The sequence below is a fragment of the Lotus japonicus genome, chromosome 4 (genome assembly GCF_012489685.1).
Source record: "Lotus japonicus ecotype B-129 chromosome 4, LjGifu_v1.2".
NCBI classification, from domain to species: Eukaryota; Viridiplantae; Streptophyta; class Magnoliopsida; order Fabales; family Fabaceae; genus Lotus; species Lotus japonicus.
In genome coordinates, this window is record NC_080044.1 from 68,462,710 (window position 1) to 68,479,913 (window position 17,204).

Consider the following 17,204-nt stretch of genomic DNA (forward strand, 5'->3'; position numbering starts at 1 on the left):
AAACTCCAAAATACAATGTGATTCCTTTTATACGGTAGTAACTACTAATTAATATTCTACCCAACACCTGTATCCATTGAAACTTTCCCTCTAAGACAACACTCGTTCCTACGTCACCTTTGAAATTGAAACTCCCCCCAATACCATATATTCTACACCATAACATCATACGAATAACAACCTTTGAAGCCATTGTTTTCCTCTGCCACGAATCATTGAAAGTAGCTGACTCACCTAACTATCCCATTCACAATTAATTTCAATTAATCAACAAAACTGGAAAAATCATCCCTCAAAACTTATGCATAAGGTATCACTTTCTATAGTAAGTTGCGGTCTAGAACAATCATAAGATAGGAGTATGTTACATTTTGAGGATGTATTTATTAGTCTCACACTTAAAACAAGTTTAGTATTAAATAGAAAGGTGTAAATTAACGTACTTCCAAGTGGATGAAAAGGAACAAATAAACTCAAAAATTGAATACTAACAAGTAACACCTACTAATCTGTCCATTAATTCAGAAACTATTAACCAAAACAAGACCACCATAACTCAGACAGCTGCCATCTGATATGAAGTTTAAAAGCCAATCAATACTTTCAAAAAATTTGGTTTTGGATACTTTCAAATTTTTTGGTTTTGAACCAAAATTTGTTAACACATTGGGATATATATCAACCCTCATAGCTGTCATGGTCCCCACACTCAAATTGTTCCTCACCAAAGACAAGTCAATCCATATCTCTCAGCTATTCTACACGTTTGTAAAAATTTCTCAACCACTTCCACCACCTCCAAACCCCAATCACCCTTTCTCATTCATAAAGATCATGATTGCCTCCTCTTAATGCACTCACTATATATATAGTTCCATTTCTTTGCATGCAACTCAGTCCTCATCATCAAATATTTCTTAGTTTTATTAAAACCAAAACATAGGACCACTATTTGTCTGAAATGGCAAGTAAGATACTCATTGGCCTTCTTTTCACAACCTTTGTGATAGCTGCCTCTGGTAACTTCAACCAAGACTTTGAGATAACATGGGGTGATGGTCGTGCCAAAATCCTCAACGATGGACAGCTTCTCACCCTGTCCCTAGACAAGGCCTCTGGCTCTGGATTTCGATCCAGAAACGAGTACTTGTTCGGAAAAATTGACATGCAACTTAAGCTCGTACCCGGTAACTCCGCAGGCACCGTTACAGCCTATTATGTAAGCATCCTTCTCTGCATGCGTCTCTTTAATCAGAATCAATTCTGAAACTTTGAAGCTATTGCTTTTCTCTACAACTGAATCATAATCAATAGTAAAAAGGTTTCTAAACATGTTTTCTTATACATTAACTGTTTTCTTAATCATAATCAATGGTAAAAAGGTTTCTAAACATGTTTTCTTATACATCAAATGAATTGGTTAGATAATAACTATACATATCTTTGCCTTTGATTGCTGCAGCTATCTTCTGCTGATTGGGACACCCACGATGAAATAGATTTTGAATTTCTGGGAAACTTAAGTGGTGATCCTTATATTCTTCATACAAATGTATTCACACAAGGGAAGGGAAACAGAGAACAGCAGTTCTACCTGTGGTTCGACCCCACCAAGGATTTTCACACATATTCCGTTCTTTGGAATCCTCAGAGCATCATGTATGCACACCTCTTGTCTGTCTTATTTGTAGGACCTACTTCACTAATTGAAATGAATAACTATAAAGTCCAAAATAAAAGGATAGCGATTTAGACCCGGGTGAGATTGACATTCAATCGATATCTGTGTATTCCAAGGGTTTTGGACCGCCAGTAATGTGCAGTGTCAGATAAACCGCTACGGAAAATTAATTTTCGGAATGTATTTTCGAAAACACATTCCAAAAATTACTTTCCGATAGTTGTTTTTTAACTAAACATTATGGACAGTTTTAGAACGCTAAAATCAACATATGTCGATTGAATGTCAACACCATGCAAGAGTTTAGAAATCATTTTCCTAAATAAAGTAACGTGCAAATAACTTCATATATCTAATCATTTATTAAAATTTATCATCGGCTTATGAAAATAGGTTTAAAACAGCTTATAAGTCATTGATTATTTTGATAAATTCATCAAAATACTTGTATAAGCATATACTTCCAAATGTGACCTAATTTTATTTCAGTGTTATCAATTTTGAAAAATAGCTATAACAAGAAGATATATCTCTTAATGATTAACCCTTTTTTTTTCTCATATCAGATTCTCTGTGGATGGGACACCCATAAGGCAGTTTAATAATTTGGAATCAAAAGGAGTGGCTTTTCCTAAAAAACAAGCCATGAGGATATTTTCTAGCCTTTGGAATGCTGATGATTGGGCCACAAGGGGAGGTTTGGTGAAGACAGATTGGAGTCAAGCCCCATTCACTGCCTCATATAAAAGTTTCAATGCCCAAGCTTGTGTTTGGACTTCTTCTGGCTCATCTTGCTCTTCCAACCAAGATTCATGGATGAAAGAGTCACTTGATTCAACAGGGCAAGCTAGGATTCAATGGGTGCAGAAGAACTACATGATTTATAACTACTGCACTGATACTAAGCGCTTCCCACAAGGCTTCCCTCCTGAATGCTCAATTGCATGAAAATAAAAGGAAATTATGTCATGTTGTTAAACCCTCATAGCCCATAAGTTATTCTTTTTTTTCCTGTGTGTAAATTAATAAATAAAAAACTAAGACCTCTATTTACACTTCCCAGTATACTTTATCCCGTCCATTGCCTATAAAACAGAATGTGAATGAGATTCAATGTAATTTTGGTCATCTATAATTTTATTGGAGAAAGTTATAGATAAAAAAATAATTGTGTACTAAAGTGTGTCATGGGTAAAGTTTATCTTCAAGCTGGTCATATTTAATTGGTTTGATTTGTTTTCTTAAAAAACATTCAGTCAATCCAACCAAACTGATCCTATTAAAATAATTGGGTTCTGTGGTATAAGAATCAATCATTAAATATTTATCTGCATATATTATATTTTCTGTACAAATTTTGAATTCTATGTTACTATCTATAAGTACCTTCAAAATGTTACTATAAGTAAAAAAAGAAAACTAATTCTTTGCTAATTTCACACATATAATCAAACCAATTTGACTTGATATTAACTTTTTGTAACTACAATTTTCCAACTGTCTTCTGAGGCAGATGAAACAAATAAAGTGTTTATAATCTCTGAGAGTTTAACTCAGAGTTAATGTAGTAAGGTATAATAAAAACTTGAAGAATCAGTTACAGAGTATTCCATCTGTACAAGATATTAAAGATGGTAAGCAATAAATTGTTTCTCAGCAAACATATATTTGCAATTTGTACCAGCAATGCAAACGTATACTCAAACGGGAGCTGAGACACTCATTGTCACTCTATTTGTTAAACAATAGACTGAAAGGTACCGTACCTTCTCTTTCTGTAAGGGTGCCGGAGCAACGCCCTAATTATTATTATCATTAAAAGGAGCCCATCTTGAAACAGCTTGCTTCCATATAAGATCAGCATACTCCGGATGATCAACAAAAGGATTTCGATTATGCTGATAATATTTGCATATTCTTTCATTTCTTAGTTTCTCTTCCCTTGAAGGTGGATCAGCTTCATTCCATTTTAATAATGTGGAAAGCAGCCCCATCTCCCTATTTTCTGTGGTGAAGAGATAATACTATTTTCAACATGAAGGTATAACAAATTGAAAGTTACAACAGATGTAATGAAAGCTGTAGTGTCAACTAGTTTCGAAACCATAAGAATCAATTAGAGAATTTCCAAGGACAGTATTTGATTAAACACAAGCACCACGGTTACTTTATACACAATTTATCTGAAGCCAAAACAGAGTTGCAATACACCAAAGAATAACAAACTAACTGAGGCTGTTTGTTTGTTTTTTAGTTGGGAATGACCCCAATGTACCAAAAGATAATCTTTAGAAAGAAAAAAGAACAAACGCCCACTGAGCAATCTTTAGCTTTAGCCTTTAACCTAGCGTCAACATTTGCAGAGTAACAAAATAATCAAAAGCAAACATTTAGAAAGAAAAAAAAGGATGTTTTCAGAATGCAAAATAAACAATGTCATGAATAATCAGTTTTCTAGAATTTCAGATCTTTATCCGTATTGGATGCCAAGTTTTAAAGATTCTAACTTCAATGATTAAACATGAGCTTGAGTTTATCAAAGTACGATTAAAACTTCAAAAGATATAAATAATGGCCAACATGAGGTCATAAAACTAATCACCTAACAAGCAAGATAAATATACTGAAAATTAAAAAAAAAACAAAAGTAATGCACATATATCCCGCTTGGGAGTTGGGATTTAGGTCAGAGTCCAAATATTATAGTTGGATGAGAACTTCAATAGTTTAACCTACCAGCATTTGGAGTATCTGAAAGGTGCAGACCAAGACTTCCTCCTGGTTGTGGAAACCCATAGCAGACTGCCATGTACATCAATGCCCTTGCAATATCCCCTCTGACCTGAGGTTATTTTAAGGTCAATACATGTATATATGAAAGAAGTATATATCCAAAACGAAGTTTAAGTACAAAATATATTACTGTTCAGGTGATAAGAGTCACAAGACATTAGAGCTAACAACAAATGTATGCAGTTAAGTGCTGGAGCAGCATCTATCTAGGTTCCTGATAACATATGCTATTTGTTTTCAAGGTACCTGTGAAAATCAGTTAAAAAGATTTGAATAAAATCTTGATGTCATGGGCTTAGTCTAAGTGAAATGCTCCAACCCCAGTCCAATACACCTTTAACCAAAATAGATCAGATGACATAATTTTAACGGTGGGCAGGATAACACAAAATACAAATTAACACATGGTGGCAGTGGAACTACCAAGCCAGATATACATTTGAAATAACCATTAAAAACAAAAATGAAAGACAGAAGAGATGACCTGAATAGGTGGTGCCCACCTCTTCTTGTCTGTTTCAGTATCCAAAGCAGCCTCTTTGTTGGCCGGCCTCAAACATTTGGTCGAGCTAGTTACGCATTCACCATAGTACTTGTTTCCCCTTGATGAATTGACTAAGAGAAACTGGTAGCATCAACTGATATTACAACCTTGATCAGTAAAATATGAGCAGTGGCTTTCCTTACCATTTACGTCAGCCGGGCGAATGTTGTGTAAATCAGTCAAAGATGGACCATTAGCCAGCCCATAGGAACGAGGCCATAGATGCTCCCCTGTTAAAAACTAAAATGTAAATAAGTGAAGTTTGCTCTATCTTTCTGTGTGTGTGTGTGTGTTGGCTGCATAACCTTAACCTTAATCCTGATATAGGAGACCCTGGGCAAGACAAAAATTATTTTGCATCCCCAATTTTGTGATTAAGCCTCTTTGTTATCGTCAATATTCATTTAGGTTGAGGGACTGCCACGGATCAAGTGTTCAAAACAAGTTTCATGTGCATTTATCACTAGTTAATATAGGCTCAAACCTTGCTACTTTGGCATGGCCCACAAAGGGAGTTTGATCAAATACACCTATGTTTTATCATGTAAATGAAACATAGGTTGCATTTTTACACTTTAGTTATAATTTATAAATACTTAAAATAGCAACTGAGAAGGAGCATGCTACTAAAAAAAAGGCTAGGAGAAACACCTGAAAAGCCATATGATAATTAAGACTAGTGAAAAACCAACATCAAAATTCAAAACCAAGGTAAGTCCAACAAATTGGTTAGTTAACTCACTATTCCATCCCTGTGGCTTTCCTGATAGCTCTTTGGGAACAACTCTTAAGGAGTATATCTCAACTCTGCATATATAGCATAATATATAAAAATCAGCTAATGCCATAAACAGAAGATGTTCATAAATAAATGGAAAAATATAAAACAAAGAAAAAGCCATGATAACTGATAAGGACATGCATTCCCAATGAAGCTTCTGGTTTATCAACATCAGCAGCATCAAGAACCTTGAGGGCATCCCAAACCTGTTGGTAGGACAAGGAATGATGAGGGGCAATGATGGTGTTCAATTTTCTCTTGAATGCTTCACCTCTTAACCTTGAATTCTTCAAAGGGGAATAGTAGTTGGCAATGTCCTCACAGGAATAAGTAGAAGGAGATTGATAATCAGAAGCTGCAGCAACCAGATTGAGAGATAACAAGTAAATGGAGATGAGTCTAGAAATCCATCTCCACCAGATACTGTCAGAACAGAACAGAAGAGTTAGCTTCAGAATCAGAATTCTCATTCAACACAGTTTAACATTGAAGATTACGATGGAGAAAAACGAGACCTGTTGTCGTCGATGTTGGTGGAAATTGGAATCGGCGGCGGTTTTCGAGGGGTTGCACGAGCACGAGCAACCCAATTGCGCCGGCGCGGTGGTGGTGCTGCGGTTGTGTGAAGTTCGATTGCTGCATTTCCGGGGAAGTGCCGGCGGGTTGAAAACACCGTGGTTGGCACAAGCTCACTTGCTGTGAACGTCTTCATATTTTCGAGAATGGAAAAAATAAAAAACTTAGAGTAAATTTGTTATACTTTAGCCATGACCGGTTAAAGACCGGGACAAGCATATCCTATGCTCCATACTTTAGGAGGCGTTTGTTTCAAGATTTGAAAAGAGATTCCCGGGAATATGAAGGTTGGGAATGAACATTTCTGCGTTTGTTACAAGATTGGAAACTATGATTCCTGGGTATCAATCATTCCCGGGAATAAAATAACTTCCACAATTCCCATGATTTCCTTCATATTGATTCCCATGAAAAAGGTTGGGAATCTTACATTCCCATGGGAAAGATGAATGTAACTTCCCACTTCTCCCACAATTTATCATTTTTACCTTTATTTTTAAGTTTTTTTAATTTTTAAATTAAGAAAATTTTAAAATGTTCCCAGGAATACAAAATACTTACCAAACACATTTATAAAATTTACCCAGAAATAACATACCCGGTAATCATATTCCTGGGAATAACATTCCCGGGAATGTGATCTCAAACCTTGAAACAAACGCCCCCTTAGGGAAAAAAACTTTGAAAATATTTTTTTTCTTATGGTTAATATGTAGTCTAGAGGTTCACTAACTATAAACATACCTAGAATGAAGGATACATGTTTAAACACACTTAAAATTCACTTACACTTAGAATGAATAGAAATAAACGAAAAAAAAAGAGAGTTATGTGATGTAATGAGAATGTAAGAGAAAGATAAGAAGCTAACTGAGTGAGAATTATTAGATGAAAGAAAAGTGGACTGTAATATATAAAATCTCATAATAAATGTCATTTTTTTCTTACAAGTATCGCCCTTCAAAGTTTTTTTCGAGCTGGAAATACGGTAGGGTTAACTCTCCCAGCAATAGTTTTTTCACTACAAGACTTAAATCAGAGACTTTACTTCAGGAGAATCAAGCATGTACCACTTGAATCATCCACATAAATGACATCTTTCAAACACAACTTATCTATAAGATGCGGTTTCTAGATGAAATATATCAAATATTAAGTTATTTTTTTTTTTGATATTGGAAAGATAAATTGCATTCACCTGTGATTGATCCCTGGACCTTTCCTTCCCCAACCTATATGTCACCTAATTCTTATCACTTGACCTATCAATCGGGAAAAAAAATTAAGTTAATAATACTATATTTAATAAAACCATCATCATTTTTCAATTAGATTTTCGTACCTATTACATCTTTAAAAAAAATTAAATCAAGAACTTCAAGTAATTTTTATTCTCAAGTGGAGTGCACTTGCTTATTTGGGTGCCTATGTCCTAAAAGACAGAGTCGTATGAAGAAGTGATCTTAGACAAAACTTCTTCAACTAGATTATCATTGAGTACATCTGGTGCTAGGATTCCATTTAAATTCATACTACGATTAGATTGTAATCAAAATATAAGAATTTATTAAAAAAGAACATGGCATATCAAAATCAAAATAAAAAGTACAAAACCTCTTGATTTTAGATGGGTAAGAACAAAATTCAATTTACATAAGTATTTGTTAGAGAGAGTTCTTTATCGTTTTTAGTGGACCTAACCTGCTTGAATATATCTTGAGGAAGAAGGATACACGGTATTTTTAAAAATGAAATTTTTTTTATATTTTCAAAATAGCTACCGACTATTTTCTGAAATTACTCAAAAAAGTAAAATAAAATTCATTTATATTTAATGCCAAAACCTTGACATCAGGGAAGCAATTCAAAAATAATTAAAAGTTAGAAGCAGAGTCAAGAAAAATGAATAGGGTGGTGGTGAAATATGAGTAGGTGCAGGGCACCTGAGTCTGAGTAGGAAGACGTGGACCATTTAAGAGATTGATTCGTAGAATGTGACAAAACCAGCCGATCCAAGCCGAACCAGTATAATTGCTCATTTAGCTACGATTTTAGGAAATAAATTGGAAGTTATGGAAGATGAGCCAAAAAATGAAAAAACCTCACTCTATTCATACTCATATTTTAGCACAGAAACGAAACGAAGAGGGGTCACATTGCCTTGTGGAATGTACTAACACGAGACGCTTGGCACCTTCATAATCCAACGTGTTATAAGTTTCGGTGCGTACCCCAATTAAATGCTTCATCACCATTCCCCACACACATCAATTTTATCTACATATAAATACTTCACATTGTAATCTTACACTATGCACAATCTCCTATTCCTTGTGCCTCCTCTGTGACCGCTTCACAGATGGAATGGTGGCATAAGATCAGAAGAACCTGGTCTTCACTCTCCTCCCGAATCAAGCTTCGCAAACCAAGTCAGTCCTCTCTCCCCTTCTCAATTTTCATCATTCTTTAATTCAATTTTAATAAATACAATCATTTATTTAGTTATCATATTAGCATTGCTGCCACTATCGACTGAGATTTGTTTTTTTTTATCAGGAGTCCGGGTTGCCGGAGGTAGAGGTGGGGGCGCGGATGAATTTGGAGGCGGTTGCGGCGGGATTGATGGTGGGCTGTTGAAGCTTCGAGACGATGTGCAAATGTGCGGGTACAAGGATGTGGAGATCATGTGGAACATGCTAAGCATAAGCCTTCAGCCACAGCTAATGGAAGAGGCAGGAAGAGCAACCACTAAAGCGAAACGTCCCCGGCGTGGCATCAAGGATAGATCCAGGCTTTTCTTTTGGACTAACCATAGTCCATAATTTAAATGTACAGAAATTTGATACAGTTCATGAGAATAGTTTTGCATATATGTGAATGAATGCTAATAATTTAATATTGTACATGTTTGGAAGAAGAGAGTTCAAGGACAATCAATAATGCATAATGTTTATCATTTGTTATAATGTAAATAAGAGAAGTTGGTTTCGTTTTGATGGATGTTCATTGTTAAGTTTCAGTTCCTTCGCACCGCGTGACATTGCTGTTTTGGCACTGCACAATTAACTCAACTACTCAAGTAATTGTTCTCTTTGTCCTTGTCCACATTCAGATAAGGCAAACAAGCAACTTGATTTCATTTAATTTACCTTATCTCCTTCAAAATGTCACATTTTATTTTATTTTCCTCTGTTTCTATTTCATGGCTAACAGAACAAATGACTAACAAACATAGGAACAGGGTACTAGGTAACACTATCTAGCTAACTGAATAATCAATCATCTGTAACGTGCTGCTGTTGCAGACTTGTCTCTGAGGCTGAGGACGATTGATTCAATAAATGCAACCATAAACTAGCTAGGATGTTGTTAAGTTGCGTAAGTAAACTCTTTAGTGGCGGTTCTTTGGGGCTAAAATTTGCAAGTATTGTGGATCAAGCACGAAAGGCTTTGTCTCCCTCTGCCGAAATACTGAGAAATTGAAAACGAAAGACCTGATCCTTGTCGTTCTACCGCTCTACAAAGAAAGGGATGAGGCCCACGGCAACCGCAACAATGAATAAAATATTAAGAATATTGTTTCCATAATCCGCGGCAAAAACCTGAGGTGGGACTCATTTGATTCACTTCCTGACGTGGTTTCTTCTGCATTTAACAAATGGCTTCAGGTGCTGCATCAATCCCTTTTGTAACGAGTAATCTTTTTGTATTTTCGGTCTTCAGAATTAATATAGTGTCTAAATTGAAAATAGCACCGATTCATGTAACACGTTTTTTTTTCCTAAGCTTGGTTCATATGCACCTCATTGTTTTTTCACTTCATTTTCATTCATTTTTATTTCAATTTCTCTTCTTATTTTCCCTCCATTTCTTTTCTACTCTATAAGAAATAAGAAATATGAATAAAACAAGTGTGTGAGTGTTTAGTATATCGTACTATTACAAAGCGAGACATTGTTGGCTACCATAAGCTATGATACTAGCTATATTATGGTGTGAGATGTATTTCTCATGATTATAGCATGAGACTGAGAGGGACATGTCTTGGATATATATATTTCTTTATAAGCACATTGGATGAGGAGTTAACTATTTTAGTAAATGACTTCACATCTTTCACACAAAACCTTTAGGGCTAAGTGTGTGTGGGACTTTTCACTTATATGTTATTCAACACTTTCCTTTTTACTTAGTGTAGGACTTCTTTTTATTTTATTTTTATTCGTACTTAAAGAACTCCTAACAAAATTTACATTAGTAAAACCATTATAGCTTAGATGACCCAACAATATTTTAACATGTGTGAAATAATTTTATGAGCAAAAACTAAATTCCTCATCCTGCTGGAGCCGTGAAACCCAATACATGTAGGGTCAAGAGTTGGATGGTAGGATGAGTTGGGGTGGTCTTATTCATGATCAACATAGTACGTGGATGAGTGGTTTTATGTCATACGGATCTAAAAATAAATGTGTTTCTCTCATAGGCTCATGTGTAGTTTGAAGGTCTTTTTTTTTTTTGCTTGGAACCGTGGGGTATAAGATTGTTGTTTGTGAGGTGGACTATGCGAAGCTCGTTTCATCCCTTGATGATCTTAAAAGTTTGAGATTCTTGCTTATGCTTAAGGATATTAGTAATATGCTTAGGAGAAATTGGAATATTATGCTTTAGCTGGTACATCGTGATTGTAATGCTTCAGAAGTCTTCTTAATTAGATTAAGAGGTTGTATGCCTACTCAATGTACTAGTTTTATTGATGTCCTAAGCATGAGTTAGAGCTTTTTTTTCTTAAAGACTTTTTGCTAGTGCTTGGTTTTATTTTTCTTTGTTGTAATTTTCAGAAGAAAAAAAATAGAAAAAAAGGAGTCATCAGTACCTGCTAGAAACGTTAAGACATATAACTATTGATCTTGATTGAGAATGAGAGTAAGAAGACTTATTGGGGGAAGGGGCTGCCCCTTAGTATTGTGATTACCGTATTTTTAGAATGAGCAATTTAGGTTTTCAAAGATTGCTCTCACGCATCAATTCCATCTTTGACAAGGTCGAGGTGCTTCGCTCTTAACATTTGTTTGAAGTTGCACTTTTAGTCCTCTCATCACTTTCCCGTCAAAAATCAGAAAGCTCTGCTTATGTGTCACCGTGACGTGGCATGTGATGATTAGGATATATTATTTAAAACCAAAATAAAAAAATTAATTTATTTTGGAGATAAACATTTTTTTCTGGGATAATACATGTGCTCTATGGTGTATAAAATTTGAGCCCAAGTTAATAAAAAATAAAATAAACAATGGGCCTAACTAGCTATTGACAAGCCCAAATTCACCTCCGCTATGAGCACTTGCAATGGTGTTGTCGTTGCAGTGTAACCGTCGCGGTGGCAAGAGGAAGCAGCAATGGCGTACATGAACATGAGCATGGGTGAAGCCCATAGAAGAATCACCGACTACCTCAACCGCTTCTCCGACGCCGTTTCATCTCAAGACGGAGCTTCCTTCAAGTCTCTCTTCGCTCTCTCTTCCAACTCCCCTTTTCTTCTCTCCCTCGCCGACGCCGTCGCGCTCTTCCACGACGCTAACAGGCTCATCAACCAGTCCGATAGCTACTCGCAATTCTCGGATATACTTCTTCCGCTTCTCCGATCTGTCCAGAACTATAAGCAGGGCGATTTCGTTGAAGCGTACCTCGCGTTTGAAAAAACTGCCAAGTATGTATGAATCACACTAAACCTGTTTTGATTGAAATTGAACTGAATTGAAGTTTTGGTGTGTTGAAATTGTGTGTGTTCAGTGCGTTTATACAGGAGTTTCGTAATTGGGAATCTGCTTGGGCTTTGGAAGCTTTGTATGTTATTGTTCATGATATTAGGGTTCTTGCGGAGAAGGTATGCAATGTTGAGGCTGAAATTTTGAATTATGAATTTTTTTAAATGGAGGTTTGGTTTGATTTTGTGTAATTTTTGTTTTTTGTTTTTGTTTTTAGGCTGATAAAGAATTGGCTTCCACTGGAAAATCCCCTGAGAAGTTGAAAGGAGCTGGCTCCTTCCTTATGAAAGTTTTCGGCGCGCTCGCGGTGTGTAAATATTTCTATCCAACTCATTTAATTTGAAATCCAATTATGCTTGTCAAATTTAGCTTTGTATCCTTGTTCTGTTAATTTAGTTAGTGTTATCAACCACACTATTAAAATTATAATGATTTGTGGACTACCACATAGTGCGATACCCGAAAAAAAAGAACATTTTGGAAACTCATTTTTGGAATGTAATTCAGGCTAATTATTCGGATTGTATTACATTTTGGAAACTAATTTCCGGAATGTAATTTTTTAGGGTGTATGTTGGGTGTCACACTGTGCGGTATCCACGAATCATTTGTGCTATTAAAAACGTGCAATGGATAGTTTTGCTAGCTTTAATACTTTCGCTCCGGTTTTCGATCAATTTTTTTTTTCTTGTTGTAAAGCTAGATAACAATGCTGCTGCTAATTATATATCCTTCCTTTTTCTTAGGTATCAAAATGAACTGTAACTTGTTCACTTTTGTTTTATGAGTTTCCTCTTGGAAATGTTACACGTTTTCCTGAAAAATTAATAAGCTTGTGGCCGTGGGCTCCGAATACTCTTTCTTCCCCTCTGAATAAGACGAAGCAAGAGCGTCGTAGTGATTAAAACTCACTTGACATGCTAGAATTAACACTTAGCAGTGAAGGACCTACATAACTAACAATTACTGGTCTACGTGGCAAGGAGCTTGGTCCCTCTTATACAAGATCCCATGCTCAATAAAATAGGCGCTGGAAGAACTTTATCAGTTTATCCCCTTAAGTGTGTCCACCTTACCCCGCTCAAATTAGTTTTGGTTCAATGTGACTTCAGGAAATTGAGAACCTTTGACCAAAAGTGGACCTAAATAAACAAAAGAATTTTTGTTATAAATTTCTCTATGTACAGTCTATAATTTCTCCATTTTGAAACAAGTTTGTTCATGTAATGCATAAGGGAGTGAATTCTTCCGTGTCTAAATAATCTTCTACATACTTTAGGCGAGGGCGGAACTTTTAATCATACTAATCTTTTCTGAAAAATGTCTGCGCTCTGTTTTCTTTTTGTTCAAACTTAACTTCTTTGCTATATTCAGTGGTTTTGCGGAATTTGTCTTCCAGAGCACTCTACTAAATATTTTATTGCTTGATTGTACTCCAGGGAAAAGGCTCCAAGCGTGTTGGAGCACTGTATGTAACTTGTCAGTTGTTCAAGATTTACTTCAAGGTATTTATTGTTCCTTTGGCTTCCTTATTGGTGATTCATGGACTCGTTTTATTATTTGATTTGTTATTGTGCAATGGTACTAGTATGAACTTGTAGCAATGGGAGTTAATCGAATATATGACATGTTCACTGGGGTCAGGGAAGGTTTGCTAGGCTAGAAATAACCTGACATTAGGATTGGAATTTAGAGTTTGATTTTTATTTATGAATGTCTTGCAGCTCGGTACAGTTCACCTCTGCCGCAGTGTAATAAGAAGCATTGAAACTGCACGCATATTTGATTTTGAGGAATTTCCAAAAAGAGACAAGGTTAAGTCTTGTATATGCTTGTAAATTTATACATGTATTTTGTAGATTATTTATCTTTATGATGTTTTTCAGGTCACTTACATGTACTATACTGGACGTCTCGAAGTTTTCAACGAAAATTTTCCTTCTGTAAGTGATATAATATTCTTTTAGAATAATTTATGATCTGCTTGTTCCAATTTATGAAATACCTTCTGTTATATATGCCAACTTTGTAATTTTTTGCAGTGTTACCTTCTGGTTTTTATATTCTTTGTAGTTGATGCTTCTTTTAACGGAAATTGCACTCCTGTATGGTTGCAAGCTAACATCGATCAAAATATTGCTTTATCATTATCACCATCATCATTATGATAAAGGGACTACCTCCGTTGCTCTCATTCCTAAAATGTCAATATAATTTATTAAAAAGAAAATTGAAAGAGAAGATACAACATTAAATGGTAACCAGATTATCACTATTTTTAAATTCTTAACTTCTTAGATAGTTGAAAATAACTTCTTAGATAATAAAACAAAAGTATTCAAGTGCTAAACACTAGAACAAATATATTTTATTTGGAAAAAAAATAGGAGTGCTTGTTAATACAGTGATTGTTGTTGTTATTATTATTAGGATTATCTCGTGTTTCTCTTCTCCAATTTTACCTGAATTATACTCATCCAATTGTGCAACGGCAAAGAATGTTGAAACATACTTGTAGAATTTTGTCAAATCGTTTATTCAGCTTACATTTGTAATTTGACAGGCTGATTATAAATTATCGTATGCCTTGAAGCATTGCAACCCACAGCGTGAAGCCAATATAAGGTTTGGTTCAGGTGTGCCAACTGTGTGCATTGCATATACATGAAGTGCGTTTGTTAATACTTAGTAGGTTGTATCTAAGCTCACAATCATGTATAGTAAATATGCATAGGTTTGTGAATGGGGTAAGGTGGGTAAGCCATAGCTTTAAAATGAGCTTCCTTAAGGAATTCTCTTAGAAATTGTTTATTAATTCGAACATGTATTTCATCAGTTAAAGAGGGGATATTTGAAAAATGAATCAGTTTCCAATTGCTCATCTCACTGTTAATGGACAGTGAAAAAAAGAAAGCCATGCACAACTATCCTTTGGTATAATTATAGTGATCTATAACTTGTTGTTTTGTTTGACGTAGGTTGATTCTGAAACATCTAATTCCAGTGAAGCTTTCAATTGGCATATTACCTAACCATAGGCTTTTGGAGAAGTACAGTCTACTTGAGGTATGTTTGGCATTTTAGGCATGATTTCCATGTTTATTCTCTATCTGTCCCCCCCCCCCTCTGGTTTAGTACTAGAAAGTATCTTTGTCTTCTGTTAATTGTAAACTTTTAGCGCTATCAGGTGCCAACTCCGTTGTTTCGTTTACTTAATAACGAGGCTGACTGGTGAGCTGGTTCAGACAAATCAGAATAAAATTAAGTATATAAATAAAAAAGGAACTATTGTTCTTGAAGTGCCAGTTTCCAGGTCGTATTCTCATCACGTGCTTGACAGAACAACTCTCTTTTTTATAATCTTCAAATGTGGTCATGATAACAGAATGATTTCTCTCCAAAATGTGGTCATCATGGTTCCAATGATGTTTATTTTTCCACCACCCAAATGATATGACCACGAATATCATGACCCCTATTTTTAGCATGGTTATTTGCTACGATGTTTGGTTATTCAAAGAGGAAATGTGCAGTACCTTTCACATCAAGCACTGGGAAGGAATGTGCAGTACCTTTTTATACTGCAGAATAATTTTCCCAAGAATACTTGCATGTTGCATCTGGTAGTTGGCATTTACTGTTAAGAACTTTGTGTACCTTAGAAGTGCCTATGTAAATAATCTTTTTTTTTTTTAACTTTTGGACAGTACAGCAATATTGTACTAGCTCTCAGAAGGGGTGATCTTCGACTTCTTCGGTGTGCGCTTCAAGATTATGAGGACCGGTAGAATTGCCTGTCATTGTTTCATAAGGACCTGGTGTCCTAAAACTCCTTCTTGAGAGCATAATGAAATTCGTATCTTTTACAGGTTCTTGAGATCAGGTGTATATCTTGTCCTGGAAAAGTTAGAACTTCAAGTATACCAGAGATTAGTTAAGAAGATGTAAGTATCCAGTATCACCTTACCCTGTTCCATTCCAGCATGTATTAGGGTTGATTAACGACTTGGCTATTTATGCAAATCGCTGATTTCTTATTATTGCTTGATTGCAACATGGCAGTTACATTATTCAAAAGCAGAAGGACCCAAGCAAAGCCCACCAGGTGAAGTTGGAGGTTATTGTAAAAGCATTGAAATGGCTTGAAATTGACATGGACGTGGATGAGGTGATTTCTATAGTTTCCTCGTTCTTTCCTACTCTCAACTAGTTTATATCTTTCAAAAGCATGGAGGGAATTTCTGTTTTCGATGCATTTTTTTTAATTATATTTGATTTGATGCCTTCGCAGGTCGAGTGTATAATGGCCATATTGATATATAAGAATCTTATGAAAGGTTACTTTGCCCACAAAAGCAAAGTTGTTGTATTGAGCAAGACCGACCCTTTCCCTAAGCTAATTGGAAAACCTGTCAATTCATAGAGACAATGTCATTCGTGGATCTGAAATTCAGAGGTGCAAGAGTGCATGGTTATGGCAGAGTAATTTTGCGAGAGGTTTTTCAACCTTAAGTTTAATGTTGAATGTTCGAGAATTCATGCAAATGTGTTCTACTGGTCAAAATATCATAGTAGTTCTTCAGTTTTTAAGTAAGCTAATTTATATGCTAACTCTTGCATACTGGATTGTAGTTTAGATTCCGCTTCAATGTTTTATGCTGCTGCATAAGTGCTACAAGTGGAAGCAAAAGATAACGATCTCGTTGCTATAACCTGTATTTTTAGCTTGAGTATCATCATCATCATCGTTGTTGTTATTTCAAGTATTCTTTCAAAAGCACATGTCAAGTCACTTCTATTCACTTTATTAGAGTTATATATAAAGATTTTAATTTTCATATATCCAATTAATGTGTGACTTGACAGTGTGGAAATCATAAACTTCATATTCATAAGAATGCCCTTATCACAATCATACTCATAAGAATGCCTTATCACAATCATGCCCTGACGTTAAATTCAATGAAAATTCAAACAAATATAAGTAGATTTTTTTTTTTTCACATTGTGATGAAAAACAATTTTAAAGGAAACTATTAATTATATGCTTTGAGCCATTTT

General features: G+C 35.3%; 4 protein-coding genes across 6 annotated transcripts; 3 read left to right on the forward strand and 1 right to left on the reverse strand.

Annotated features, from left to right (window-relative positions):
- The first annotated feature begins 869 nt into the window (after nt 1-869).
- LOC130710265 (probable xyloglucan endotransglucosylase/hydrolase protein 23) lies at nt 870-2,861 on the forward strand. The gene is made up of 3 exons (XM_057559466.1): nt 870-1,219; nt 1,463-1,659; nt 2,248-2,861. Exons 1-3 carry the CDS (start codon nt 962-964, stop codon nt 2,627-2,629), a joined length of 837 nt encoding a protein of 278 aa, XP_057415449.1. The 5' UTR covers nt 870-961; the 3' UTR covers nt 2,630-2,861.
- On the reverse strand, nt 2,580-6,526 carry LOC130710264 (uncharacterized). 3 transcript variants are annotated; one of them, XM_057559464.1, is made up of 7 exons: nt 6,315-6,526; nt 5,941-6,222; nt 5,761-5,825; nt 5,162-5,248; nt 4,959-5,089; nt 4,418-4,523; nt 2,580-3,686 (listed from the first exon to the last, which is right to left on the reverse strand). In XM_057559464.1, exons 1-7 carry the CDS (start codon nt 6,509-6,511, stop codon nt 3,481-3,483), a joined length of 1,074 nt encoding a protein of 357 aa, XP_057415447.1. In that variant the 5' UTR covers nt 6,512-6,526; the 3' UTR covers nt 2,580-3,480. The 3 variants fall into 3 exon arrangements, 1 of the variants encoding a protein (XP_057415447.1); XR_009010341.1 differs by lacking the exon at nt 2,580-3,686 and adding an exon at nt 4,605-4,720 and having other exon boundaries at nt 4,978-5,089; XR_009010340.1 differs by lacking the exon at nt 2,580-3,686 and adding an exon at nt 4,605-4,720.
- Nucleotides 6,527-8,625: 2,099 nt separating this feature from the next.
- LOC130710248 (uncharacterized) lies at nt 8,626-9,312 on the forward strand. The gene is made up of 2 exons (XM_057559449.1): nt 8,626-8,804; nt 8,932-9,312. Exons 1-2 carry the CDS (start codon nt 8,735-8,737, stop codon nt 9,195-9,197), a joined length of 336 nt encoding a protein of 111 aa, XP_057415432.1. The 5' UTR covers nt 8,626-8,734; the 3' UTR covers nt 9,198-9,312.
- Nucleotides 9,313-11,722: 2,410 nt separating this feature from the next.
- Nucleotides 11,723-16,950, forward strand: LOC130714622 (enhanced ethylene response protein 5). The gene is made up of 12 exons (XM_057564533.1): nt 11,723-12,085; nt 12,169-12,262; nt 12,361-12,450; nt 13,583-13,648; nt 13,868-13,957; nt 14,030-14,086; nt 14,707-14,768; nt 15,122-15,209; nt 15,851-15,927; nt 16,013-16,087; nt 16,206-16,311; nt 16,435-16,950. The coding sequence occupies exons 1-12, from the start codon at nt 11,775-11,777 to the stop codon at nt 16,564-16,566; spliced, it is 1,248 nt and encodes a 415-aa protein (XP_057420516.1). The 5' UTR covers nt 11,723-11,774; the 3' UTR covers nt 16,567-16,950.
- The last annotated feature ends 254 nt before the right edge of the window (nt 16,951-17,204 follow it).